General features: G+C 42.5%; 3 protein-coding genes across 7 annotated transcripts in view; 2 read left to right on the forward strand and 1 right to left on the reverse strand.

Annotated features, from left to right (window-relative positions):
- Positions 1-14,217, forward strand: MFSD14A (major facilitator superfamily domain containing 14A). The gene is made up of 12 exons (XM_033067525.1): positions 1-152; positions 5,446-5,541; positions 6,606-6,668; positions 7,230-7,357; positions 8,389-8,503; positions 9,640-9,858; positions 10,153-10,266; positions 10,734-10,805; positions 11,254-11,366; positions 11,523-11,620; positions 12,142-12,305; positions 12,891-14,217. The coding sequence occupies exons 1-12, from the start codon at positions 66-68 to the stop codon at positions 13,095-13,097; spliced, it is 1,476 nt and encodes a 491-aa protein (XP_032923416.1). The 5' UTR covers positions 1-65; the 3' UTR covers positions 13,098-14,217.
- On the reverse strand, positions 14,196-27,065 carry SASS6 (SAS-6 centriolar assembly protein). 5 transcript variants are annotated; one of them, XM_033067519.2, is made up of 18 exons: positions 26,961-27,065; positions 25,922-25,982; positions 24,245-24,324; positions 22,881-22,985; positions 22,406-22,577; positions 21,408-21,485; positions 20,324-20,443; positions 20,044-20,235; positions 19,644-19,838; positions 19,219-19,308; positions 18,951-19,130; positions 18,273-18,354; positions 17,793-17,902; positions 16,866-16,988; positions 16,471-16,559; positions 15,932-16,023; positions 15,737-15,839; positions 14,196-15,445 (listed from the first exon to the last, which is right to left on the reverse strand). In XM_033067519.2, exons 1-17 carry the CDS (start codon positions 27,059-27,061, stop codon positions 15,751-15,753), a joined length of 1,959 nt encoding a protein of 652 aa, XP_032923410.1. In that variant the 5' UTR covers positions 27,062-27,065; the 3' UTR covers positions 14,196-15,445; positions 15,737-15,750. The 5 variants fall into 5 exon arrangements, with proteins under 5 accessions (XP_032923410.1, XP_032923409.1, XP_032923408.1 ...); XM_033067518.2 differs by having other exon boundaries at positions 14,196-15,624; XM_033067517.2 differs by having other exon boundaries at positions 14,196-15,629.
- Positions 27,045-27,381, forward strand: part of TRMT13 (tRNA methyltransferase 13 homolog) — a 5,821-nt gene continuing 5,484 nt past the window's right edge. Inside the window, exon 1 of the mRNA XM_033067526.2 lies at positions 27,045-27,209. Coding sequence (XP_032923417.1) covers positions 27,060-27,209 — 150 coding nt within the window. The 5' untranslated portion in view covers positions 27,045-27,059. The remainder of the gene's footprint in view (positions 27,210-27,381) is intronic.

Consider the following 27,381-nt stretch of genomic DNA (forward strand, 5'->3'; position numbering starts at 1 on the left):
GGGAGCCGAGGCCCGAAGGGAGCCGGGAGGGGCCGCTGGTGCCGCCCCCGGGGTGCGATGGTAAAATGACCCAGGCGGGAAAGAAGAAAAAGCGCGCCGTGAACCGCAGCATCATGCTGGCCAAGAAGATCATCATTAAGGACGGCGGGACGGTGAGGCCGGGGGCGCGGGGCGGCCTGGGGACGGCTGGCGGCGGCGGGAGGTCCTGGGCTCCGTGGCGGTGCGGGAGCCAGCCCCGGGCGAGTAGGACCCGGTCCGGCGGGGATCGGTGGCCCGCGGGCCTCGGGCGGCCGCGCCTGTGTCGGTCGCGGTGCTCTCACGGCCGCCGCAGTCCCGATGGCCGCGATCGGCAGCACGGGCCAGTGTCCGCAGGGCCCGGGGAACACCTGTGAGCTGTCAAGCTGTTTGCTCCGCCCGTAAACGCAGTTCGTTCCTCGTGTGGGCCGGGTTTTGGGTCGAGGGAGCGAGTGCGGCCCCAGGCGCTGGGCTTGGGGCACGGCGGGTCGTTAGGGCCGCCCGAGGTGAGCGCGGCGTGTCCGAGCCTGCCCTCGCCCAGCGCGGCTCCCGTGAGCGGCGGCTGCGGGGGCAGCGCGGGCCCGGGGCCGTGCGGGCAGGGCCGCGGGGCTGCCGCGGGGCAGGGGCCGCTTCCCCGCCGTGCCCGTGCTCCGACAGATCGGGCCCGCGAGGGGGACAGGCGCCAGCGCCCGAGCAGTTCCTCAAACGGCGCCTGGAAGAGAGGTTTTGCAGTTCTGCTCACTGTTTTGCTTCCTCGTAAATACATAAATTTGGGAGGAAAAAAAAGGAAGTTAGGAAGTTGTTAAGTATTTTGGTTGCTGGAGAGCTTGGAGTTAGTTTGATTTGGGTGGGGTTTTTGGTTGTTATTTTTTTATATTGATGAGTGCCATTGCTTCCAACGTATCATTGCCTCTGGATTTATTTCACTGTGTAACGCTATAGCTTTGATGTGCCCTGTTTTAAATACAGCGCCATTATTTCAAATAAAGAGACATCTTGGCAGACTAAATTTCTGATGACCCTTCAGTTTGTCTCTTTGGAACAATAATGGAGAAGAGACGAGTATCAGAATCACTAGTTCATCGAAGTGGCCAACCGGCTGGGTTACTGAAGTGTTAGGAAGCAAAACGAGTTCTGGTAATGGTCGTTGGTGTTTACCAGGATGTGTTCCTGCTGTTTGTAAAGATAGAAATGTATGAGATTACCGTGTACGAATGTTAAATGCAAGTATTTTAGATTGAGCAGTACAAGCAGAATAAATGTTGTTACTCAGGGGACATTCTGCTTCATAATTTCTCTCTGGAGTATCATTGATTAAGATACAGCGTGTTTCCAAGCATCCCATACCTCTCAACTTTCTCCTCTCTTGGCAGAAGGAAGTTAAAGTATGTTTCAATAAACTGCATTCAGAGATTTATGTACTTGTAGTACATAATTCAGTGCCTCCCACCAGCTTCAAAAGCTGAGTGCAAACACTCCGTGAGTTCTGTATTAATTTAATTTTTGGAAAACGTGGAAAAACGAGCCATAAACATTAGATGAAGGTATGTAGATTGTTGTGAGGCAACAAAAACTTCTGCTTGTGATACTTCTGCCTTCAAATAAATGTTTGGGAATTTATTTGTTTTAAATACATATTTTTAAGTTAGGAAGTCTGATATAAGAGTATTCTTTATACCAACAACAGAAACCCAGAAACCTAAAGCATAGATTTTTTTTTTCAATATTTGCTCTAGTGTTAAGTAGGCCTTCAGTGCTTACTGTCCTCGCTGCTTCAGTTGTCGCCCAGCGTGGTGTGTGACTTGTGGGAAACAGGCACCTAAAAATGGCCCCCGTGTCTTCAGTGTCTCCCACTGGCAAACCAGTAATTAATCAAGCATCTTTGTGCACACTTTCCAGCCTGATTGGTTTATTTTGGAACTATTTGACATCAAAGGAAATCGTGTGAGCCAGAAAGAATGTACAGATGGTTAATAGAGCAGTGGCACAGGCAGAAAGAGTTTCTGATTAGAAACAAAAACAAAAAAAAGAACCTCAAGCGAAAAGGAAAACCCACCCATTGTTTGTGCAAAGCCTCTCCTCCCACTGCAGTTTCTGCTGGATCTCCTTGACAGGGCAGTGGGTGGTGCAGGAGTTTGGGTTGGTGCATGGTGGTATTTTTGTGTTTTTCTATTTGCAGCTTTAGTGGCTGTATCACAGAAGAAATGTGTAATGGTATGTTGTACTGAAGTATATGTTGTCAGATTTCACTAGAGGAGAGGCAGTAACACCAGTGAAGTGGTTTTGTAGAATCACACATGGTTTGGGCTGGAAGAGACCTTAAAGATCATCTATTTTCAACCCCCTGCCATGGGCAGGGACACCTTCTATAGACCAAGTTGCTCAAAATCCCATTTAGCTTTCTGGGGGTAGGGCAGCCACAACTTCTGTTTCAACAGTTTTTTTCCCCCCAACTATTTTAATTTTTCCTTCGTTTTTGTATTCATCTTATGTACAATGAATAATTTTTGAGGCAGTCATGAAATGGAGATCAGGACTTCATTCAGTGCTTTTTCCTTTTCAGCAGAGGAGCGGCAGCTCTGGTGTTACACGCGATGCCTTTGTTGCTTTGATGGTTATTCTGTTGTTGCCAAGTGTGTGTTTTTAGGCTTGCCTGGCATGTACACTTTTTACCACTGGCATGACTGACAGTACAAAGTGTTTGATTGAAGGCATCTTCTCTATAACCAGAGGAAAAGGCGTTCTTGGAGCCCTGTTTGTGATGTGAGTTTAGCCAGGCACACGTGCTCTGCTCTGGCTGCTGGTAACAGAAGAGGGTTGCTGTTATTCTGATGGGAACATCTCAGTTCCAGCTTGTCCACACAAGGGCTCTGTATCCTTTCTCTCCAGGTCTAGGGCCTTCTGATTCAGTTGCACTTAGGCCATTGAATTGCACTGTGTTACCCCATTAAGAAAGCACAGGGGGCAGGTTTGTAGGGTGCAGCAGGGCTGGACACCCAGCACCTGCTCTGCGCCTGTGGGCTCAGAGAGTGTGTCAGGCTGCTGCTGAAACCTCGTGGCCTGAATGCTTGTAATGCATTTTAGTACACTGCAGTGTAACTGCTTATCCTTCCCTTGCTCTTTCACCTCAGATGCATCCTTGCTACTTGATAGTTGCCACCACCTTCAAAAATGGCTATGGAGGTGATGATCTAAATGTGACCACATTGCTTCTTTTTTTTACAGATAAGAACAAATAATGGTATCTGTGATAAGTGAGCACTAGCAACAAGAAAGCAGGGAGGTTGCACCTTAGTGACCTAAATGTCACTTCTGTTTGTTTTTGTTAGTGTGTTGGAAAGCTCTGTTGGTGTTGCTTACAGCTGGGTGACATGGCAGAGGGCAGCAGTGACCCACCTGAGGCCTCGAAGTCAGCAGCAGTTCCTAGTTACCAACTGCTTTTGTATTGCTGTTTCACTTTCTGTGGATGGTCTGAGAGCTGCCCAGAGCTGGACAAGCACAGAGAGCCTTCGAGCTCACTCGTATTGGCTGTGAATGGAGGTGCTCTTGACCCCCATGCTGGGAGGAGTGGGATGGTTTGTGACACCTCCCTCACTGTCTGTCAGGCCTCAGGGGGTCATGAGCCAGCAACGTGACAGGAATCTGGGGGCTAGCAGAATGAACCTGATTTTAGGAGACTGAGTCAAACAGCTAACATTGATACTTGCAGTTTATACAGAGCTGGATAAATTTTTTAACCCAAAGCTAAAATAAGGATTGTGGGTGGAAAGGGAAAGGAATTGTGGGAAGAGAGGATAATTATAGCCACTCTCTGTACCTACAAAGACTGTTAATTTACATCCTTGGGAGAGTAGGCTGAAAAAGTAGAAATATCAGTATGGTATGTCTGTATTACTGAAGAGGGCTTGGGAAAGAAAAATAGCACAGTGCTGAGGTACTTTTGTAATTTACCTTTTACAGTTATCTTTTCTAGCAATAGGAGTAAGTAGGCAGTGAGGTTTTCTGTATTTATTTCCTACGTTTGTTCAGTAAGCTTTTTTTTTTTTTTCCTATGTTGGAAATATTGGAATCTGGAAAGAAAAGCTAGGTGTTGCTTGCATAAACCACCTGGTAGAAGAAAGATTCCAGTATTACCTAACTGCAACTTAAAATTGTGTACTGTTTGAGGCTGGAAGGCCCCTCCTGCATCACTAATCCAACTACCCCAGTCTCTTCCCCCAGACAGGGTCAACTGGAGCAGTTTGCTCAGGGCTGTGTCTAGTGGGGTTTGGAGGATGTCACCTCCACTCTTCACTGAGTAGAACCCTTTTTCAGGAAGGGTTGCTTTTTTGAGGTTCAGGTATAATGTCTTGTATTTCACTATGTGCTTCAAGTCCTGTCACTGACACCTCTGAGAAGAGTCTGGCTCTTTTATTTGCTCTTCCATCAGCTACTTACACACACTGATAAAATCAAAGTGAGCCTTCTTGGGAAGCAGCTGAGATCCTTAGCCTGTGTGTGCTCAGTGTAAATGCCAGGTCTGATCACATCAGGGCCACTCTGTAAGTAACTCACCTTTGCACAAAACTGGCAAAGTAGATGTTAAGGCAGCACTTCTAAGTTGAAAGAATGCATGTGAGATTTCTGATGAGTTATTCATACTGCTTTCATATGAGAATAATTACTGAACCCTATCCTTAATTTGCAAATGTTGAACTGTGGCATGTTGTTTGACAGCATTTACAGAGTCTACAAGATGAGCAGGTTTTCCCACCCATGCTCTTTTTGTTCTCTTCAAAAGCTATTTCTGATTCTACCAAATCACTGAAGAATTTCAAGTTCCTTTTATCAAATCTTTTATCTGCATCTCTTCCTGCATTAGAAGCACATTGTAACTGATAGGCCTGCACTCAGTATTTGGGAAGTGATCAGTGCTGTTCCTGAGATTTGTTTCTGGTGTTCATGTTTTTAGTTTTAGATCTGTGTTTTGTATGGAGCAGTGGTGCCTTCTAGTAACAGAAGAGCTGTTGGATAGACTGGGTAATGAGACTTGGGGAGAGCTGAGTGTGAGCACTGCTGTGTTTTGAAACCATGGAAACGTGGTTCCATGTGGCTTTGTGTGGACTTAAGCACTTTTCTCAAGGAAAACAAACTAGTTGTCTGAAGAAGACTTTTCCCTATAGCATCCTTGTGCCCAGATTGGCAGTGTAAGTGGTTTATTTTTTGAGGTGGCAGTGAAGGATTCTGCAGAGTAAGAGTAGGACACATCAGGACATTAGCATCAAAGGGTTAAAAAAAGAAGTTTCATTCTATGCCAGTTAGTTGGGTAACAATTCCCGAGTTTTGAGTCCTGTTGCATTATTAATCTTTATGTTTATAGTGTTCAGATACATTTCTCATGACTGATAGATGATCAGATGTTTTAATCACCTGTCTTTTCTCCTGTTTCAGCCTCAAGGAATAGGTTCACCCAGTGTCTACCACGCTGTTATTGTGATCTTTTTGGAGTTTTTTGCTTGGGGACTCCTGACAGCTCCCACACTAGTGGTAGGTGATCCTATGGAGCTTTTTCTTGCTGTATGGGAGGTGGGACAATGACTGCAAAGGCACTGAGCATCTTCTGAATTACATGAAATGAAAATTACATATCACTGAACTGCTCTGTTGTGCAAGTGAGAAGTTCTGTATTTTTTAGATGGTATCAGAAATTTCATTAATTTCATTATAGCAATGTAATGGTATAGCACAGCTGTTTACATGCAAGTCTGCTCACACTCAAGCATACATGTAAATAGTTTAATTGAAACAGTAAAGTGATAAGGAAATTCTTTCCTTTCAAGATGCCATAAAACATTGGCATATTACAAATGTAAGGACAAAAATACACTTGAAATGTGGTAACATGCAAACGTGTGTGGGTAGGGATGTCTTTGCTGACCTGGCTGTGTTTTAAGCAGAAGCTTCAGAATACAGACCCTGTTACACCAGTCAAAGCATCCCTGTGATGAGTGAAACAGTCATACCAATGTATTTGTACTAAGGTACTTTCTCATAGAGTGGGTTGCTTTTAATTTGGATTTAATTTGTGAGTGATATATGATGACAAATTAAAAGGAGTGAAGGCTTAAAAATCTCCGAAGCCAGCTCCACTTTAAAAGCAGTGTTGGTGCTACTCTGAAAGGTGATGTTACCCATCAGCAGTCTCTTGGGTATGAACTGCACACGTCACTGAATGGAATCCCTCTCATCTAAACACAAATCACACTGAGACAGCTGCATCTCTGCATTCTGCTCAGCAAACTGAGAGACACTTCAGCATGGTGATGTCTCTCCTCCCTCTCTCCCCAGTCCCCAACAGATGACACAGTAGCATTTGGATAATTTTAGTTTCTCTGTGGTTTATTTATATTTCAGGTACTGAAATCTCAAAATACCTTCCATACAAATTAAAGATTAGTCACATTATTTCTGGTTTGCCCTTTTTTCTTTTATTTTTTCCTCTGTATTCTATAAAAATAAATAAAAAAACCTCCGTGCATCATTAAACTGGACGTATCATGAGCACTATTTGTAGTTCATGTTGTGTAAATGTATTTGTATTTCCTCTCCAGGTTTTGCATGAAACCTTCCCAAAACATACATTTTTAATGAATGGTCTAATTCAAGGAGTAAAGGTAAGTTGACAGAAGTTAATCACAAATACAATTTAAAGTGAGTGGTGGGAGGAATATAGAAACAACTCCAGCTGAGAGAAACAGTCAAGAGGTTTTTCAATATGGCTTTCACAGTATGAATAAAATGGGAATAAATGCTGAAAGTGCAAATGTGCATCTTTTTGCTTTTAGTAAGGTATTGCTTGGTCTGTATCTACTGTTCGGGTTCAGCAAATAAAATGGTAGTTGCTTAATCCCAAATGATGCATATGGTGCTAAAAGTGGGTAATTTTGCACTTGGAGGTAGTTGCTCCAGGAGACTATAAAACACAGTTCATGAAACTGCTTGTATGAGTGGATCATCTGCATTTTGAATTTTGTGTAGCTCTGAGATAACAGATCTCGGGTTTTATGTAGCCAGACAGAGGATAGAAGGTCAGTGATGCTTGGCCACACTGCCTTTGGTGCACTGCACTGGAGCTTGAATGAAACTGGAGCCTGGGCTACTCTCAGACTGTGTTGTGGCCAGCTATCATGAGTCTGACCTCTTAGTTCTGACTTCACATGTTTTGTTTCACTTAGGGCTTATTATCATTCCTCAGTGCCCCACTCATAGGTGCCCTGTCTGATGTGTGGGGACGAAAGTCCTTCTTGCTGCTAACAGTATTTTTCACCTGTGCACCAATACCACTAATGAAGATCAGCCCATGGTTAGTAAATTGTTTCATGCTAGTTTGACTGTTGTTTTTCACGATTGCTATTTAATGCTTATATGTGTAGTATTGTTGATAAAATGCTGTTTGTGCTTCATGAAAGGTTGAGGCTTTTGTATTATTTCTATGCAAAGCTGGGGGAACAGTCAACCTGAAGCAGCTGCCATGAAGCCAAAGGCCTTGGTCAGAATTTAGTAGCTGCTGATTTTGATCTGTGTGCTGTAAGCCTTGTGTCCAGCACATCTGCCTGAGCTGGAGAACAATGTCCAGTGAAGTGTGCAGGTCTGGATTGTGGCCACAGTTCTCACTCAGATACCAGCCAGCAACGCTGAAATCAAAACCTTACCTAATACAGGTGCATGAGGTAACCACTTGTAACCTACAGTGTTGCAACACTTTTACACTTCTGTTTCTCAAATTCTAAAATTGAGCAGCTTTCATGCTGTGTACCCCTTACTGACCTGTTAACTGGCTGGAACATTGCCCAGGTAGGGCAGGAGTCAGAGCCCTGGGCTTGCTCCCAACCCCTGCTGTTCCTGAGGGTGGAGCAGCATGGCACAGCCTGCACTGACACCGGCCAGTGCCAGCTGCTCGGGCAACTCTGTCAGCCTTTCCTCTCTGGGCACACAGGCTACTCATCCCTCTGCAGAAGGAGTTTGTTTTCCAAGTGTACATTAAGGTTTCAAATGCCAAGTGCTAGTGTCTATAGTATAAAGGTATGGCTAATGTGAAGGCCTTTCAATGACTAGGTTCTCAAAATACTGAGGTTCCTAATTTGCTTTGGGGTATAGACCAGTTAAATTTTATTCGCTGAGCACCTCCTTAGATGTAACAAAACCTACTTGCACTTGGTGCACATAGGAGTTACATGGCTCTATCAACACACAGTCACATTGGCTTTATCCAAGATTATCTCAATAAATTGTCAGAGTAAGTTGGACAAGGTGGTTTACTGTTTAACTGCACTTGGATTGAAGAGACGTTTTGTTTCTACTTAGCTGTTCTAATATTTTTTATCGTGTTCTTAGGTGGTACTTTGCTGTAATCTCCGTGTCTGGAGTTTTTGCAGTGACATTTTCTGTAGTTTTTGCATATGTAGCAGACATAACCCAAGAACATGAAAGGAGCATGGCCTATGGTTTGGTATGTATTGTTTGGGCTCTTTTCTTGTGGCATTCAGTACTAAGCCCTTCAGTTTTTAATACTTTTCAAAGCTGCATTTTCGTTCCTTCTGTGGCAAGTTGATTTTAATTTGGAGTCAGGTTTTTCTGTTTAATTGTTCCTGTCATCCTGTCTTGTATCTCTTGAATATTCTGCTTCTAAATGAAACAAAACATGACCATGTTAAAAAGCTGTCATGTCCGTCTATCTTAACAGCTGCTTTCAGTCTTAATGATGTAATTTGAGGAGCTTTAGATATTCCTGCATTGTTGCCTACACTGGTACTACTCTATCATCTTTTCAGAAGTCTCACCTTTTGTTCTGGAACTGCCATTGTTTGTGTGATACTTGACTGCCCCTGCCTGTGTCTCCAGTAACTCTGAGCTGCAGTTCAGAACAAACGTAGCTTTTACTTGTCTTTTTGAAGTTCTTACAACTCACCTGTGTTTCTCCATTATGTCCCAATAACCTGCCAGGTCCCAGGAGCCTTGGCAGCCTCAGGTTATGGATTAGCAGAATGATTTGTTGTGTTTAAGTTGCAGAATCAATTACCATTCAGCATGAAGAGCTGAAAGCAGTGGATATAGAATTAAATAGTTTCTTTGTGCCTGTACACACCAGGGATTGAGCTGTGTTGGGAAAGTTCTTTCAGTTTTTAAGTTAGTATCTTTCACAAGGCCAGCTGATTAACTGACAACTACTGTTGGATTAACCAGCATATTGCATTTAATATACCCTTTATACATATGCTTTTTTTTTTTAACAGATATGGCCTATTTCACTAATATGAAGATTAAATACAGCTCATTGCTTCCCAGAGGTATCAGCAGAATCTACAGTTAATTAAACCTGTGTCAGTACATGCAAGAGTGCTATGAGCCTCTTTGACTCTTTGCTATGAGCCTGGACATTGCTGTCCAGTTATCAGAAAAAGACAATTTTTCTTGAAAAACTGTGATTGTCTAAAATACACAGCTGCTACCATATAGGCATAGGAACAGGGCTGCTTTTAATCACTATGTGATTATAATGGTTAGGCTTCTGAAAAGGAGGAAATGTGGGTAATAACACTGCTGACTTGTCTCACTGAAAATCTTATCAGCTATTATTTATTTCAGGTTTCAGCGACTTTTGCAGCAAGTTTAGTCACCAGCCCTGCTATCGGAGCCTACCTTGGCCGAGCGTATGGTGACAGCCTGGTGGTGGTGCTGGCTACAGCAATAGCCTTGTTGGACATTTGCTTTATCCTTGTTGCTGTACCCGAATCGCTGCCAGAGAAGATGAGGCCAGCGTCCTGGGGAGCACCCATTTCGTGGGAACAGGCTGACCCCTTTGCAGTAAGCTACTTAAATAGGGAATATTTTGTCATTTGTAGATACTGAGCTTTGGACACAGGGAAGAGATTGAATTTACAAAAGTTCAGGCTGGAAAAACAAAGCCTTTCAATTTCTTCAAGCTTGACCTTGCTTCACTGGTGATACTTTTGCCAACAATCTTGCTAAACATACAGAGAATGCTTTGGTGGTGCTCTGTAACAACTTCATTAATTGTCAGGCTTTTCAGAGCCCAGCTAGGGATGCTTTTTGGAAATGAAAGTGGAATGTCTTACAACGATTTTTTTCTTGCCGTAGTCCCTGAAGAAAGTCGGCCAGGACTCCATTGTGCTGCTAATCTGCATAACAGTCTTTCTTTCCTACCTCCCAGAGGCAGGCCAATATTCCAGCTTCTTCCTATACCTCAGACAGGTAGTGTAACATTTCGGTATGAATTTGAACAAAAGTAAATTTACAGGGTTTAAGAACGTTTTCGGTATTACTGAACTAATGGGGAAAATACAAATAACTCGTGTAATTTAGAAACTCCCAGCAACTGATTCAAATCCCCTTGTTGTTCTGTTTTCCTCTTTTAAACAAGCAAAAGAGAAGAGATGATGAATGAGTTATAAAACAATTTCTTGTATTTTGTAATTATTTGCATTATTCTTGGACTACCATGTTCAGTATATTAAACTGGTGTTATTTTTGAGGGAACAATGTAATTGTTTTTTATTTATGCCCTTCTATTTTCATTTCTTGTTTGATGCAATGGAAAAAAGATGAGGAGCTGAGTAATACTGGTCTTCTGCATTGTGTGTTCCCTCCCTGGGGTTTGTGACATCATGACATCTGGTTTATGATTAATAATCAGATTGCCTTTTTTTTTTTTTATATAGATAATGGGATTTTCATCTGAAAGTGTTGCAGCATTTATAGCAGTCCTTGGGATTCTTTCCATTATTGCACAGGTGAGTTACTGTTCTGTGGGTCATTGATTTGGCAAGCCGAAAATAAGGAAGCACTGTGGAGGAACAGTGGTTCCATAAATGTAACTCGGCTTTTCTGTGTCTGTTTTTTCTAAAACTCTAAAAATTGGTTAAGACTCTAACTTACATGAAAACACTTAAGAACAAGTGTTTGGTTCATTAAGGCATTAAGGGAAAAATAAACTAAATCCTTCGTGCATCAAAGAAGGGTGATGGTTTGGTAATATTACTAGCTAAATTACTGCTTTTTTTTTTTTTTTTTTTTTTGGTAGAGGCAAATACTGCTTTGGAAGAACACTAAAATAGTATTTCTGCATGTATTTGACATTGAGAATAAAATGTTTTCAGGTTTTTTGTTGTTTAATTCACCAGCTTACATTTAGAATAAGATACTGTTTTCCTCACATGTTACTTTTGCCCTCTCTGTTAGACAATAGTGTTGAGTTTACTGATGCGCTCCATTGGAAATAAGAACACCATCCTGCTGGGCCTGGGCTTCCAAATCCTGCAGCTGGCCTGGTACGGCTTTGGGTCAGAGCCATGGTAGGCACATTTCCCTTTGCTCTGCTGCCGCAGGGCAGGTCTGTGTTTGATCCCTCCCCGCACGGTGCGAGTGCAGGACGCCCAGCCCCGCGTGCCTGCGCTCCCTGGCAGAGCTGCAGCCCCGAGCAGTCAGTGCAGTGCTTTGCTGTTTTGCAGGATGATGTGGGCAGCCGGTGCTGTGGCCGCCATGTCCAGCATCACTTTCCCCGCTGTCAGTGCCCTGGTCTCACGAACTGCTGATGCCGACCAGCAAGGTAGGTTTGCTCCTGGCTCTTGGAATTCTAGTTGAGGAATACTGTGCAGACAGATGCACTGGGGTCAGGCTGAGTCTTGGCAGGACAGCCCACATACCTGAGCTTAGGGCACCACATTAAATGCAGGCTGCTCAGAAGTTGCACTGTGTGCAACACATAGTTCTGCTGCAGAGGGAAAACTCATCGAGGCAAAACATTCCACAGACTCAGTGCACTGTTCCTCACTGCTGCATGCAGTGTCTCTCCTGTGTGAGACAGTGGCAGCAGGGATGGTGTCCATATCCTGGCTTCTGAACTTGCTCAGCATGGCAGGCACTGCCCTCTGCTTGAGGCAGATGGAAAAACCACTCAAATACCTGATAATGACAGGCTCGTGGTGCCCCTTGTTTACTGCTACCCATAGTGCAATACCTTTTAGAGCTTTCCTTCTTGCATTAGTTTGAAGCCAATAGTCATCAGAAACAGTTAATTATCTATGTATAAGTATAGATAAGTAAGAACATGTGTTTTACTTTTCCCAGGTGTCGTTCAAGGGATGATTACAGGAATTCGAGGACTGTGTAACGGTTTGGGACCAGCGCTTTATGGTTTTATATTCTATATATTTCACGTGGAACTGAATGAGCTGCCCATGCCTGAATCATCAGCAGGAGGCAGTGTGGTTGCACAGTACCACTTAGAACAGGTACATTTCTTTTGAACTTAACTGCTTCCAAAGGAAGAAGTTGGGAAGGGCTCCTGGGCTCATCAGTTCTCCAGTTTGATGCTGTGGTACATTGGGTTACATTGACTGTAAATGGAGGGTTTAGAAAAAGGTTTCTTAGTCCCTCTAGGGGAGGGTTGTTTAACTGATCTGTTTAATTATATGCACTAGTTTAGTTTAATTTTCAAATAGCTACAGCTGACAGTCATAGACAACTGTGACCACTGTGAGGAGAATACCTTGAGGGAAGGATGAATATATAGCAATGGTGAATGTTTTTATTTTGTTGTCCTTTTACCAAGCTTTTTTTTTTTTTTTTTTAATTAGTTTTTTGGGGAAGCTCAGCTGGAAGAACTTGCACTAGAAAAAAGGAAGTTGGCAGGCATTAATAAAAATCATGTGCTCCCTTGCCCTAAATCTTAGGATGCAATGCTCTTTCACATTCCTTCTCAAAGCCTGCACTGTAGTCACTGTAGTGTGTCAGGCACTCTTCAAAGTGGGTAATTAGCAACTGTAGGCTGTTAATGTGCGTCCAGAGGCTCTTTAACACTTTGTTGTTGTTTTCAGAATTCTATCATTCCTGGACCCCCGTTCTTATTTGGAGCGTGCTCTGTGCTGTTGGCACTACTTGTTGCCTTGTTTATTCCTGAACACACAAACCTAAATGTAAGATCCAGCAACTGGAAGAAACACTGTGGCAGCCACGGCCATCCCCACAGCCCACAAGCTCCTGGTGAAGCTAAAGAACCATTGCTACAAGACACAAACGTATGACGAAAATCCAGGAGCACCGTTTGGACTCTTCTTTCATCAGCAGTTTGGGATACACATTCCAACTCCATCAAAATGTAATTTCTTAAGGTAATCTTAAGAAGCATCTTTCTGCATGAAATCTGTAGGAATTGAAACAGGAACTTTCTCCAAAGATGTTGCCATTGAACTAAAAACTTACTTGCTTTTATAAACAAACTGTTACATACTTGTCTCTTGCCATGAAATGCTGTTACTGCTAAACTTTACATTCTAGTTCAGAGACAAACAATAGAGTCAAGGCATGAGCATGTGTCCTTCTGTTTCCTTACGGTGGTGAGCTTTAATTCTAGTCATGCTACGTCTCAATGAGACAGACTGGCATCCATGTAGACCCATTTGTTTTAATGTTGTAAAATCTTGGGTCAGCTGATTCAAAGCCTTAATGTAAATGTACTTAAGTAGGGAGGTGAATTGGTATCATTTCTTTTAAAAGTCACATGGCAGGTTTTTTTTAAGTTTGTACTAATATAAAAATCACATGAGCACGCTTGCTGAACAGTAAAAGTTATTTTTATGTAAGTGCATTTACTCTTTCTATTTTTGAAGAAACGGTGTATCAAACACTTATTGAAATATGAAGTGGGTGTTTTGGGCCTACAGATTTTAGTACTGGCTCTAAACCTCTGCTTTCCTCTGTACCGTTTATTAAACCACTCTTATTTCTGATGTTTGCGTAATCATAAAGGACCTCAAAAACTTGAATACACAGACTGAACTCCATAAGCTGATAGCCTTGAATCTGTCCATGTGCTATATAGTGGCCTTTGAGGACTGTCACAAGAACCCTTTTGCATTACAGAGCTAAAGTTTTAGTCCTAAATTTTCAGGACCCTTAGTACAGAAGAGAGCTTTATACAATTACTGATGTGAATTTCTCTAAAAGTGTATATTTTTGTGTCCAGTTGTATTATTTAAGTGTTCCTTTGTATAAATTTGTGTATAAAGTATTGTATAGGTTTAAAATGTTTTCATCTTGTGGTTATTGCTTAATGCTTTTTTACCTTTGAACATTCACCATGGTTGACCAAGAGCAGGAAAAAAATGTAAATATACTGTTAATAAAGTTGAATATTTTAATGAATTTTTAAATAATTGTGACTGTCTCTTCAAACCTTAAGTCAAGTTCAGTAGTGCATGTGTGTTATGTGGAGTAGTGAACAAGCCTGGCACTTTCTGTATTAGCTACAGCAGCCCTGAGCCCAGGGCAAAGGTCCCTGCTGGCCAGCAGCTCAGGCTCCCTGCAGCTGCTCCTTGGTTCCTGGTGCTGCAGGGAAACAGGACAGCCCCAGCGCCAGGCTCCAAGGACCCAGGCAGCTGCACACAGCCAGCCCGGCCGGGGCTGCCCAGGCCCACAGCACCTGTGGTTCAGCAGCCAGCATGGACACAGCCTCGGGCACTGACACCTAAGGACAGCTGGACACAGGAGCTCTGCGGGGCTGGGCCTGGGGAACAATGAGCAACAGTGAAAACTGCACAAGTAAATAAAACAGAGCTGTTCTGGCACCTACCTCAGCTGGGAATTTCAGTACCGTGGAGATGTTGCTAAGTACTCCTGAAACATTAACTAATCAGAGCTTTTGATAAAAACCATTTAATATTTCCATTAAAATGTACACATGACAAAACCAGACACTATATATTAACATATATTAACATTTCACACAGCAAAACAAACCACTGAAATGTACAATCCTCTGGGTGCACTTGAGTAACTAAGGTAAAAGGAATGAAATATCTCCCAAAAGTTAGGAATAGTCATTGTAAGGGTACTTGACCTGGTGGAAGGCTGCAGGGGACACCAAGTAAAGGGCATAGAAGGGGTTGTTACATGATCCTAGCATCTGAACCCATGCAGTAGAACAAGCTGCATAAATATAAAAGTATCTAAAATTGAAAATGAAGTAACTTTTAGGTGTTGATACTTGTCAACAGTTAACTATTCAGCTACTTCACCTTTTAATGTGGCCTGTGGAATGTAATACTGAGAGATTAACAGAAAAATTAGGGGACCCAAGACTGAGAATTTTAAGTTTTAATTTTGTAGCTTCAGTGAAATAGTTTAGCATTTTTAGTATTAGATTATTTGTAAGTCTAGATGCAATTCAAATAAAATGGTTCCAAAATTAAGTTTTTAAAACTAAACTGTAAGGGAGGGTTAGTGAGGCAGTCATGCCCCTGTGTATGAGCTTGACCATTACTAAAAGGGACAGCACAGTTCTGTGCTTTTCCTTCACCTCCTCCTTTCTCTAAAAGGAGTCCAGAAATAGAACTTCAGGTAAGTGTTTTCACTCAGAGAATGTACATTTCACCTGTTACAAAAAGAATACTTTGGTCAGTTTTTAGGAAGAGTTACAGGCTCAACACTAGTACTAAGAAAATTCTGTACAGCGCTGATGCTGTCAGTGTTGTTCCCACTAAGGTTCCTTAAGGCTTTATCTTCTCCTTAGGCTCAGGCACCCTTGAAGCATCATCCAAATCAGTCAAGATCCTTTCCTCAAAGAAAAGTGGCTCATAGTAAAATATCAGTGTGAACTGATGCCATGTTAACACTATTGCAGGACATTCAAAAATCCCCCCACTGCTCAAAAGAGGACTCTTACTGTAAGAACCCTGGCTATGAGCCAGGGAAATAGGCCGAGGCGGGTGTTGAAGCAGCTTTTGCCGATGGCTGGGCTTTGGCTGGCAAGTAGGGTCTCAGGTACTCTGCAGAACAGCACAGGACACAGCACTGAACCATGGCTCTCACTGCCCTTCAAGTACATTTCAAATAAGGCCTTGTTCTGTTCTGTACTTACCCGAGTTCAGTGTGTTTTGACTAAGCCCTCGCAAAGGAATGCTGTCATCTTTTTTTTTCAAATACTTTGATTCCAGCCCCAGCGGATCACCACTAGAAATAGAAAGGCCACTTAAAATTTAAAGCAAATGCAGTTTGGCATCAGTGCATTGTAACAAGGGCAGCTACAGACTTCCTCAGGAAAACCTCACTATAAGTGCAACTAGTGCAGTTCATGACCTTTACCATATAAAGTTAAATCACCCCTAAATAGGTTAAGAACTGCCTAGAACTAATTTTTTTCAGTGACCCAGCACCTGATGGCTTAGATCTGGCAGCAGGAGCAACACTGAACTGTTGCTCCTTGGGGCCCACTCCTGCAAGCACAGCTCTTCCTTTGGTTCCAACAAACCAATACAAAATTGATTAGCACGGTAATGAAGCAAGGCAAATGACAGAACCAGGCTAACACTAGAACTGTCAGTTCCAAACACACCAAGATGACAAAGGGCTTTATAAATGAAATAATAAAAACACTAAATTGCAGTAGCTGGCACTCACTTCTCCTTGTTTGCTGTGTGGCCAGCTGTAGGCACCATGTGAGCATCCGGACATCGACTCAGTTTTGACAGCTGTGAGTTCAACTGAACCTGCAGGGACAAAGAGCTGCAGGTTAAGAGTTAATCCAGATCTGAGTCCCCTCCCCTGACGGCATTCCTAGCCAAATTCCCAGGAATTCCTGTTTCTACACCTCACTGGCCCTGCTGTGCAGCAAAGCCTTCAAGAAACTGCCTAAAGACAAGCACTAGGTATGAATAACAGTCATAATGTTGAGGCAGGGAGCCTACGATAAATACAGGAAATATTTATGCACTTTGAGAAATAGTCAAAACATAGTGCTTTGGTATTTTATACTGTCACATTCTGAACCAAACAAAAAAAGTCAAAGTGCCTGCCTTTGATACTGGACATTGAGAATTTCCGGTTTTGCTGTGCATGGGTTCCACAAAATTCTGGAAGGCATAGAGAGGAGAAATGGGATGACTGATTCCTGAGCTGTGAAAGGAGGGTCGGTCAGGCTGTAAAAGAAATAGAAACACATCCATAAATGAGAAACACAATTTTACAAGTATCTGTAGAGATCAAAAATTCCAAAATTAACAACTAAGTGCCATTACAAAGCAAACACTTATGTGAGTTTCTTGATGGAAGGAAAACATCACTTTTCCAAGATTTGCACACTTAAGGAAAACATAACTTTAAAAAAGTTAGATGAGGTAAGCACTCTTAGCTAGTAATAAGCTACACACCCTGTCATTGATTAAAGCAATTCATGTATCCAGCTACAAGGGATGAACAGCCCTTCCACTGAGAACAAGCAGTTCATCAACTGCTGTTGTTGCTGTGACAGCAGAGATCTGTACAGCACAGGGTGAGAAGCAGCTAGTAACAGTATTCAACAATGACTGCAGGCAGCTTTCCTTAACCCTGACATCCCTGTTTCTAAAAATCACTGGTTAAAGTAGTGAAATAACACACTTTGGGTTTTAACCTTTACAAAGAGAATTAGTAAGTTAACCTCCTAACACAAAAATGCCTTCTTTTTTTGTCTTCACTCTGCACTTCATCTTTTCCAAGTTAATTCTGTATTGCTTTGTGTATTTTATGTAAACAAGAGCTTAGGAGGCGAAGGACATCAAGAAGCACCCAACAAGGTTTTATATTGTTGAAAAACAAGCACACACAAAATGCCAAACCACACCCACCAAAACTGTAAGGCCAGAAGAAGATGAAAGCACATTTTTTTTCCCCCTCTTTCAAGGCCCTGCATTTCAGCAACTGATGCCCACCTCACCAGGTTGTTATTCACAGCTCTACCTTACCATGCCCAGAGGTGAAACAGCAGCCCTCCCAGCAGCATGGACACTGGCAGGACTGTCCACCTTCTTTGCCATCTGAACTTCACTCAGCTGTCTGTTCAGCCATGTGATAACTGCAGAGGAAGAAAAAGCTGGAGCCCATTTGCTGCCTCTTACAAGCTGTTTGAAATGGCCATAGTCCTTCCTCACAAAAAGTAACAGCTCACTGGGTGTTTTTCCTCCCTAGTACCACACAAAGCCATTTGCTGACACTTCCTCCCCATTTCCAGGCCTCTGAGCACCCACCCCACAGCCCCAAGGGAAGGATTCCCTATGTGCAGCCCTTGGCTGTTGCAGGCCCACAACAGCCAGAGGCTTGTTTTCCATACATGACAATAATGGCAGCTCTTCACAAAACCCCAAAAACTGTTTCAATCAATTTCAGTAGTAGTGAGATCACTGGGTCATTTTTACAGAGAGAGAAATCAAACTGTATAAACCTACCATTTTCATTGGTTTTCAGTAACTGCTTGCTTTCTTCGAGTTTTTGTATTGTACTTTCTAGCTGCTCTTGTAGCTTGCAAACCTGCAATTCCCATAATAATTGTAACACATAATCAGGAGTGTTATACTACCAGTGTTAAACTACTAACTATAAACAACAAAAAAAAGCATTTATGACAGGACTCTAAAATTAGTTTGAGCTCAGTTTGTCACGAAAGCAACATGGTAATTCCTTTAAGGAAGCCCTATTTTCCGCTAGGATTTTGACAAGGTGACAGCCACAATCCTTTCTGACCTTTGTTTTTCTATGATTAAATAGTGCAAGGACTCTAAATAAGGGAATGTCAAGAAAGAGGTACACTCTGTTCCTGCTCTTGTTCTCTTAACCAACTTACACATGAATGTGCCTTCTAAAGGGTGCTGATTCATCCATTACATTGCTTTACTGTCTTAAAACTATTTTGGTTGCCTTCCATATAAATGAACAGCTTTTACACATCAGGTTAACATTAAAAAATCTGAAAGTTGATGTCACATGTAAATAAACATGTAAAATAAGCAGAAACATACATTCTATTGCATGGAAAGATTTAAGACCTTATTGCTGTAACTATGTTAAACCCCACAAAACCCAACAAAGTCCATACAGCAGCATTATCATCAATAACCCAGCAGTACCTCCTGCTCTTTTATTCGAAGCGATTGTCCCATCTCCTGTGATTCCTTCTGCTCTTTTTGAAGCTTCTCTTCTTTTTCTGCCAATAGTTTTTCTTGCTGAATTGTTACTGTATTTTTCAATTTTAATTTACTCATTAGAGTTTTCAAATCTCCTTGTAACTTCTTGATAATTTCATTAGCCTATTAAAAAAACCCAAACCATATATTACAAAAACAAACACCTAAGAATAAGGGAGATGCACAGGGGAAGTGCCATGTTCAAACAAACCTTAAGGAGCTCAGCTGACAGTGACTTAATGGTTGTCTCTAGTTTTTCAATATGCCTTTGTTTCTCCTCTGTGCTCTCTTCCAGTATCACCTTGAACAGAATGTTAACAAAATATAATAAGGCTGTGATACACATTGTTTATGATTTCAAGTAGACCATTCATAACTCTTTGAGAACTATCCTTACAAGGAAGCAGCCAGTGCTTTTCAGTCAAATTTTATAGGGTCTGGATTCATGCTTGTTTTTCCTACCAAAAATGTCATAAACTACTACTCCAGTACCACAACATTAAATTTGAACCCAGTATACTTTTGATGCCATAATTTAGAATCTTAACTACACTTGAAAGCCGTATTCACAAAAACTGGTCAGCAGTTACTCTATGGAAACTCAATTAGAAGGGTAAAAAAAATTCATGAAGAAACCTTTTGCTCCTGTGTTGCATCTAAGACTTCTTTTGTTCTGGTGACAAGCTGATCTTTGTCTTTGATCTCTTGCTCCAAGACAGCAACTCGTGTCTGTAGCTGATTAATGAGTTTCTCTTTCTCATGACATTCAGCATCCAGAGTTGTGTTCTCTCGGCGCAGGGACAGCACCTCCTGCTTTGCTCTCTGACATTCCTAAATGTTGGGAAGGAATTGAATTTTATTCTTCAAGAAAATCTGTAACAGTAATTTAAACAGACATCTTTAAATAGTAAGCATATGATAGAATGAAGGGGAAATAGATGCACTTAATATGCTGTATTTCCCATGAGGTGCCCAGGCAGGCACTTTTAATGCTCTAACAGTAGTAAGCTTGATTTTGGGTACTGGGAAGTCGTACATCTTCTAGTCCAGAAAGCTTCGCTTTCAGTTCTCTGACTGTGGAGTCTCCTTTGTATCTCCTCTCTGTTAGGTCTTTATTGATGATCTCGAGTTCAGAGAGCCTGTTCTGCAACTGCTGAATACTTTTCTGATGCAAATTTTCCAATTCCTTTTTCTGTTGTTCATGCTGTTGTTGGTACTGAGTTTGTGCCTGTGAGAAGCAAAGAAATTAAGCAGTTATTTGATGAATCTGACTATTCCAATACAAGAATTCTGTTCATTCTTTCCAACCATTGTACCTGGAGAGCTCTTTCCTTTTCACTTGTCAGCTCCTGCGAGTGTTTGTTGCTCAGAGCTGTAGTGTAGGATGCCCACTCATTTTTCAGTTTGTCAAGTTCCCGGCTCTTTTCTGACAAGCTCTGTTAACAAAGCACAGAGTTTAAAAATGTAAGCATTTTAGCCAATACTAAGCAATTCTTTACTGCTACTTATTCAATAATTCCATGTCCTTTTAGTAAGTCTAAATCTCAGCACCAGATGCTGAAATACGTTAATTTTGTAACCAGGAAATGTAAGGCACCGAGAAGCCAAAGAGCACTGTTCTAATGCTGTGGCTAAAATAATCTTAATTCCCAATTGCAATTTTTTTCCAACCACTACTGAAGAGTGAAAAAACAGCCTGCTGGTACTCCCTACCCTGGTAACACAGAACACTCTATTAGGGGAAGAAAGAAAGTTCTTCAGCAGCATCTTTTCCTCTTTTCAATTTATAATTCCGCATTCCAATTCAGCAAACACATTCCAGTAACTCATACTGAAGCTGCAGACATGAGGCAAACAAATACTCCATTCCAAAATTAATTCTTAATAGTTTTAATGGATTGTTCTGTTTCATTACGGTCAAAAAGTGACCTTGATAACTGCAGAATCTGACCCAAATCATTCTCTTGAAACACAGAAGTGAAGTGATTACTATGCTGACTGCAAAAACCAAAAAGGAGTCATTAAAGTCCAAGACTTCCAATTTCTTTACCAGTTTCACAATTTTTCCAAATAAAAGGATTTCCAATGATTCATGGAATATATGAAGTATATTTATTATCTTCACATGACCATATATTTAGTACTCAATTTGTGTGTGCATACACAGACCTCTGCACAAAATCAAGTAAAATTCTGCTTGAGTACAGCAAGAACTCAATGTAATTCTTCAGCTGCAGGCTTTGCTCACTCTCTAGAAAAGCCACAGTAGACTATTCTCTTCACTCAGTCTCAAGTCAATTATCTTGGCTAGGTAGTGGCCAACCAGCCAGCCTACAGAAAAGGGACATTTTCCATAAATCAGAAAATGCACAGCACGCAAAAGTTAAAAATTTATGTTACCTGTTGAGTGTAGCTCAGTTGCCTGGTAAGATCCTCTTCAGTTTTTTTAAGCTTCTCTTCCAACATAATTTTATCCTCCTATGTACAAATAGACATCAAGTCAAATCCTTAGCTCCCAAAATTCAAGTAACATTTAGCTCCCATTTAATCAGCACAGCCTGCCTAAGCACCCATATACTCACTCTGTTTGTGAGAAGATCACCTTGTTAAATAATTGTCATACTGAACAAGATATAATTAATAAATTCAAAAGAAAAGGCATTAGTCCACAATGTAAAAACTCAAATTCTTAGTAAATTTCTACAAGGAAATAGTATCTTATTTACAAGACATGCTTACAAAGGAGTTACCTAAACAAGAGATCAACTGAAATACTGTAAATCTATGCTATTAAAATGGCTCATTAGGTGCCTAGAAACATGACAGCACATCAGGAGAGACAAAACCCAGGCTACAAAACTGAAACAGACAACAGTCAAACTGTGACACCTTTAATTTCTCATTAAATCAAACATAGCATGGTACCAAACTGCATTAACATTCCAATTTTAATTGACTATTTAGAGCTGTTAGTCCTTTGAAGCCCACCAAGGCTCACAATTTCCAGCAGCCTGTGCTCTCCTAGAGGCAAGTGCAGAAGAGAGACTGAGAGGTTGCAGTAAGTCCTGCAGCTGCTGGAGCAGGGCAGTGCAGCAGCCAGAGCACTCAGCAGCTGCACACCACATGCTCTGTGTGTAAAACACCTCCCTTCCTGCCACTCCAAACGGCACTGCCTGCCTGAATATACAGAAAACATCTTCATTGCCAGGGTGACAGTAACAATTCAGATTTTACAACATGCACCTAAGTAGCTGCATGCAATTACATATTTGGGCTAAAAGGAAAAATAAACCAGAGTGTACGACTTGGTACATACTTCTGAACTATTCAGAATGAAAAAAAAAGCTGCTTAAGTACATACAGCATTGAGGCTTAGTTTCAGTTATGATAAACTTTACCTTAAGGCATTTCAAACAGTTGGCTAAAAACTTCTTTATCTCTGCATCAGTTCCTGGCAGGAATTTTAGAGAAAGATGGGTAAGGTGTTTGAAAGGGTTGGTCTCCACTACATTTAAAGAGACAGGTGTGTGATCTAGAGCAGGTGCTGAAGAAACTAACTGCAGCAAAAACCTAGGGAAAAACCAAGAGAATCAAATGTTCAACATATTTTTTTTCTGAAACTACTTATAGATCCTAAGCTATTTCCCAATAAAATATATTTTTATATGTGCAGTAAAAGGCTGTACAGTTTTTACTCAAGAAAGAATTCTCCTCCCAAGACTCAGGTTATGCCAGTTATATCCACCAACACACTCAGGTTGGGGCAGGTCAGATCATCCTTTTCTACTGACTCTGCTCAGTCTGAGTGACTGAAAAGCATTTTAAAACTCAACAGGTATACACAGAGTTATGTGGCACACACTTGTGACCTACCTTGGGATATCTTTGTTCTGCTCCTGAATGCATTGCTGAAGTAGATCTATAAATTTTTGTGGGAAAGCAGAGAAGTCTACCAAGAGACCTTGCTGGGATTTCAAACTATATAGACAGGAAAAAAATGTTAATGATACAGAGAACTGCAATTTATTTCCTATAAAATAATTTGTACCACCACTAGTAGAAAGAGTCAGTTCTGATCATGTCATTAAAAGAGTTTACTAGCATGTTATTTTCAATCAGAAGTGTGTCCACATATCACAAAATCACAGAAGTGGTCAGGCTGGAAGGGACCACCGTGGGTCAGCTGGTTCAACCTCCCTGCTTGAGCAGGGTCATCCTAGAGCACACCTTGGATAACAGTCCCTAGAGAATACTTCTGATCACAAGAGTTCCTGCAAATGGGCTGCACTAATTAAAAACCAGAAGTTGCTGTGGTCTAACAGCTGTGTTCCTTTGAGTAGGCAACAGCCTCAGAGCACAGTGTGGAGCAGTGATGGGACAGACACAGGGAACAAGCACAGGACAAGCAAAGAGGGGAACCTCAGCCATTACCTCTGTCCCCCACTCACCCATTCCTCTGACCCCTTCTCCACAGACACAGCAAACTCAGACAGAAACACCCTGCAGTGCACACACAAAGCTGTGCCTCCATGCAACAAAACACTTCTTGCAAACACTGCTTTGCTTTTGCCTTTTCATTCACACACTGATCACACCTCTCCTTCTAAAAACACCACCAAAGCCACTCCCCCCAGCCAAAACCCTAAACAAACAAACAAAAAAAAAAACCCACCAAAAAACCACAACAAAACAAAGCAAAAAATAAAATAAATATATACCAAAGAAAGCAGAAAACTGAACTGTTCATCTGTTCATGCCTGGAATCCAAATTTGATGATTTGCTCAAATTCTGAGCAAGCAAATGAGTCCCAACTGTAAAATCATGCAAGAAACCCCCAAGATACAGGCTGAGGTCTGTAACACCATGTCCAAATAGACTTTCTTCTCCTAATTATTTCCTGAACTAGTTCCCACACACACAATAGTGTGCAAGAACAAGTTAAGATAAACAGAAGATACCAGCAGCAATATGTGTGGTACCATGGCACTGTGTCCCTGTAGGGAACTTAATGTCTGGATCCCAACACTGTGTAACCTGAGCTGGTCACCCTCCTGAACCTGGCTGTTTTACCGACTGCTCAGAGAACAAACAGTATTCACAAAAAACTGCCAAAACCTCACAACTAAAACTGCCAAAACCTGAACTCTAACATAGACCACTCCAAGCTAAAATATTCCCTTGTTCTTCATTGCCATTTAGAAATGCTTCACAGAGAAAATACTGTCATTTCACTTACCTTTGAAAATCTTCCTCTGATATGACAAGGTTATAAAGGAAAAAAGGATCAGTATCATCAGTCAACCGAACAGCTAAGTCCTGAAAAGATGTACATTTAAATAAGATTAAAACACTATAAACCACCCAGGAGTCTTTAAATATTCTAAACCAGCATTGCAAGCAGTATTGAATGCTTTCATTGTTTAGTCAAAAATACAACAGAATTGTTGCAACTGATTCAAAATGTGTAAAACAATACAATTTAACACAACTTCAAATATTACAGTGGGAAAACAAAGAAAATTCCTTCACAAAAACAAACTCAAGTCAAAACCTTAAACTTTGAGTAGCAAAGATTTAGAAAGTCAATGTGTATGCATAATTTTCCAGAATAAAAAGCTATTTGCTCTTTTTTCCCCTTCCTGAAATAGAGTGTAGCACTAGCACTCCACTGTCATGGTTTACCAATACATCACTCCTGTAAGTGGAAGTCTTTCAGAGCACACTGCTCCTGAAGTTTATGAAACCAACTGATTTTATACACTTTAGTACAGAGCTCTGCAGATTGGATACAGCTGAAGTCCAGGAACCCCATATGGCAAACTGCAGCATTATGCTGCTCAGCTTTTAGACACTCATTTGTTCACTGGGGGTCTACAGAGTGCTTTGGGAAAACTGCCTTCTCCATAGCATTAAGCCTTAAATTCCAGGGATGGGGTTATGCAGTAGACTAGGCTCAGGCAGCTGCTCCCTCGAACAAGGCTCACCCCCTGGCAAGGATATTCCCCAGCAGAGGTACAAAAGTAAAGTATAAATGTGTCAGCTGTTCCAACATAATGAAGTGTGACACAGCACTGTACATGAGACACCAGTAACACCAACAAAACTCTCAGCTGGAGATGGATAAACAAGCTCAGGGATTTACATACACAAACAGTTAAAATTAATGCTACCCCAAGCTAGCTGGGGTGGATTGATGGGTGGGATAAAAATGCTTGCTGGGTCTGATGTCCCATTAGCTGATTAAGCATTGGAAGTTCTCTCTTCACATCGATCACTCCCTCATGGACTCAGCTGCATTTCCAGGCTCCTCCTGACACAGGCTGCAGCACAGCACACACTTCTGAGCTGCTTCTGCTCAGAGGAAAGTACCATTATCACTGCCACCAGTAGCAGATTGTACCAAAAACTGCTGTATTCCTATACAAACAAATCTTAACCCAGCACCACCATAACTAACCCATGACCAATCTTAGCATCATGCAGGGGGATGAACACTTTGGTGACAAATCAGACATACAACAGAAGAGATTACAAAATCTCCAGTAGTAGTCTCACTATGATATTCCCTGACAAAGATTTTATTTTACTCCCATTTTAGAATCTTGAACTAAAGGTACTCTTAAGCTCTAACTCATGTGTGCCTGAGCATCTCCAAATACTTTTTATATGCAAGCCTGCCAAGACCCATCAACAGCCAAACTAAAATAGAGGGCTAAAAAAGGCTGAGCAGGGCTAGTGGTGGGTAAAAAAACCACCACCAAACAAAACTACTCAAAAATTATATAAAAATAAAGTAAGGTCAAATGGCAAACACCAAAATCCCACTTTGTTTTTTCTTTTTCTACTTATCCTTTCATAAAATGAAGTTCAGATAATACCTGATGAATGACAGAAATATGATTAATTTACAAACCTTTTTATGAACAGGATTAGAAATCGACAGCAGCTCAACAGTCACTCGAACATTTAACCTCCTGCATACAAAAAGATAAAACTCAGTAATGACTCAAGAAAACATTCTCCAAATAACATCTGTTCACAGCTACATTACAGGAATCAATGACATCTCTAAAAAAAAAAAATCAGGCAGAAACATTAAGAAAGCTCCCATCGATGACTACACCTAAGATATGAGTTTCAGTCATTGCAGTTCCTCAGAGCTGCGTTTTGTGTTGCTTGCTTGTTATCCGCCAGACTTTAAATAGCAAGGCAGAAATTTTGAACTTTGTCGAGAAACTAGAACTCTTGTAAAAGCCTGCTGAAATTTATTAACAACTGCTCAAACTCCTGATAATCATTTATACAGTGCTACCTTGTATTCAATGAATTCCCGTCGAGTACTAAGTCACTTATATTACAACGCACAGCACAGACATCAGCCTTCCCGCACCTTCTCACACAGGCGAGTCGGGCACACACTGTCTAATCCAGACAGGACCCACAGTGCCGAAATTCAGTCTGTTCTGAAAAGACGCTTCACATACAGCACGTCCGGGCTTCCCCCGACACCACGGCCGTGCGCACCCTCGCACAGGTGGCTCAAGCCCGCGGGGTGCTGAGGAGGAGCCGCGCCTGAGGAGGCCGCGGGCCGGGGGTGCGGCCGGGAGAGCCGGAGAGAGGCGGGAGGGCCCGCGGGCAACGCCGCAGCCCCGGGAAACGCCAAACACGGCGCGGGCCCTCAGCTCGCCTCAGCCCGGGCAGAGCGGCGCTTCCGCCGAGCCACTGCGAGTTCGCTCCACTGCCGCCGCCCCGCCGGCTTCGCTCCCTTGGCGAGGCACCCACAGCGACCGCCCGGCCCTCACCAGACCCGGTCTCCCCCTCACCCGGAGGGTGCCAGCAGCAACCCCAAAGCGCAGCAGCGCTCAGAGCACAGGGCAGGCAGGAGGAAAGAGCCTGTGGCTCGCAGCCCCTCGGAGGCGCAGAGAGGCTCCCGCGCAGGCGGCCGCACTCACCGCTCCTCGCAGCCGCAGCCCCGCACTCGCACCGACACGGCGCGGTCGAAGATCCGCTCCGCCGCCATCTTGCTCCCGCCCGCGGGGAGGGGCCCCAGCATGGCGGCGCGGGGGCCGCCGGGAGCGGCGATGGCGGCGCCGGAGCCGGAGTCGGGGCGCTGCGCCCACTTCGTGCTGAGGAAGAAGCGCTTCTGCAGGATGATCCCGGCGCCCGGCAGGCGCTTCTGCGGGGAGCACGGGCACGAGGAGGTGCAGGGACCCCTGTCCGGTCAGGAGGGCGGGCGGGAGGGTGGAGAGGCAGCGCCTGTGCCTTCCCTGGAGCCTTCATGTGCCGGGCACTCGCTTCAGCCCAACTAGCGCTGCCCTTGCATCAGGGGTTTATTCTTTTAGGATCCGGTCAAGTATTAAGTTCTCGTCTCAG

Source organism: Catharus ustulatus, chromosome 9, assembly GCF_009819885.2.
Source record: "Catharus ustulatus isolate bCatUst1 chromosome 9, bCatUst1.pri.v2, whole genome shotgun sequence".
In the NCBI taxonomy this organism is placed as follows: Eukaryota; Metazoa; Chordata; class Aves; order Passeriformes; family Turdidae; genus Catharus; species Catharus ustulatus.

Excerpts from the sequence above, each read along its gene's own strand:
- MFSD14A (XM_033067525.1), top strand. The coding sequence starts at position 66 with ATGACCCAGGCGGGAAAGAAGAAAAAGCGCGCCGTGAACCGCAGCATC. Across the intron at positions 7,358-8,388 it reads CTAATGAAGATCAGCCCATG|GTGGTACTTTGCTGTAATCT; the intron begins GTTAGTAAATTG and ends TCGTGTTCTTAG. Across the intron at positions 9,859-10,152 it reads AACAGGCTGACCCCTTTGCA|TCCCTGAAGAAAGTCGGCCA; the intron begins GTAAGCTACTTA and ends TTCTTGCCGTAG.
- SASS6 (XM_033067519.2), bottom strand. The coding sequence starts at position 27,061 with ATGCTGGGGCCCCTCCCCGCGGGCGGGAGCAAGATGGCGGCGGAGCGG. Across the intron at positions 22,578-22,880 it reads CAGAACAAAGATATCCCAAG|GTTTTTGCTGCAGTTAGTTT; the intron begins GTAGGTCACAAG and ends GTTTTTCCCTAG. Across the intron at positions 20,444-21,407 it reads AACTGAGCTACACTCAACAG|AGCTTGTCAGAAAAGAGCCG; the intron begins GTAACATAAATT and ends CTTTGTTAACAG.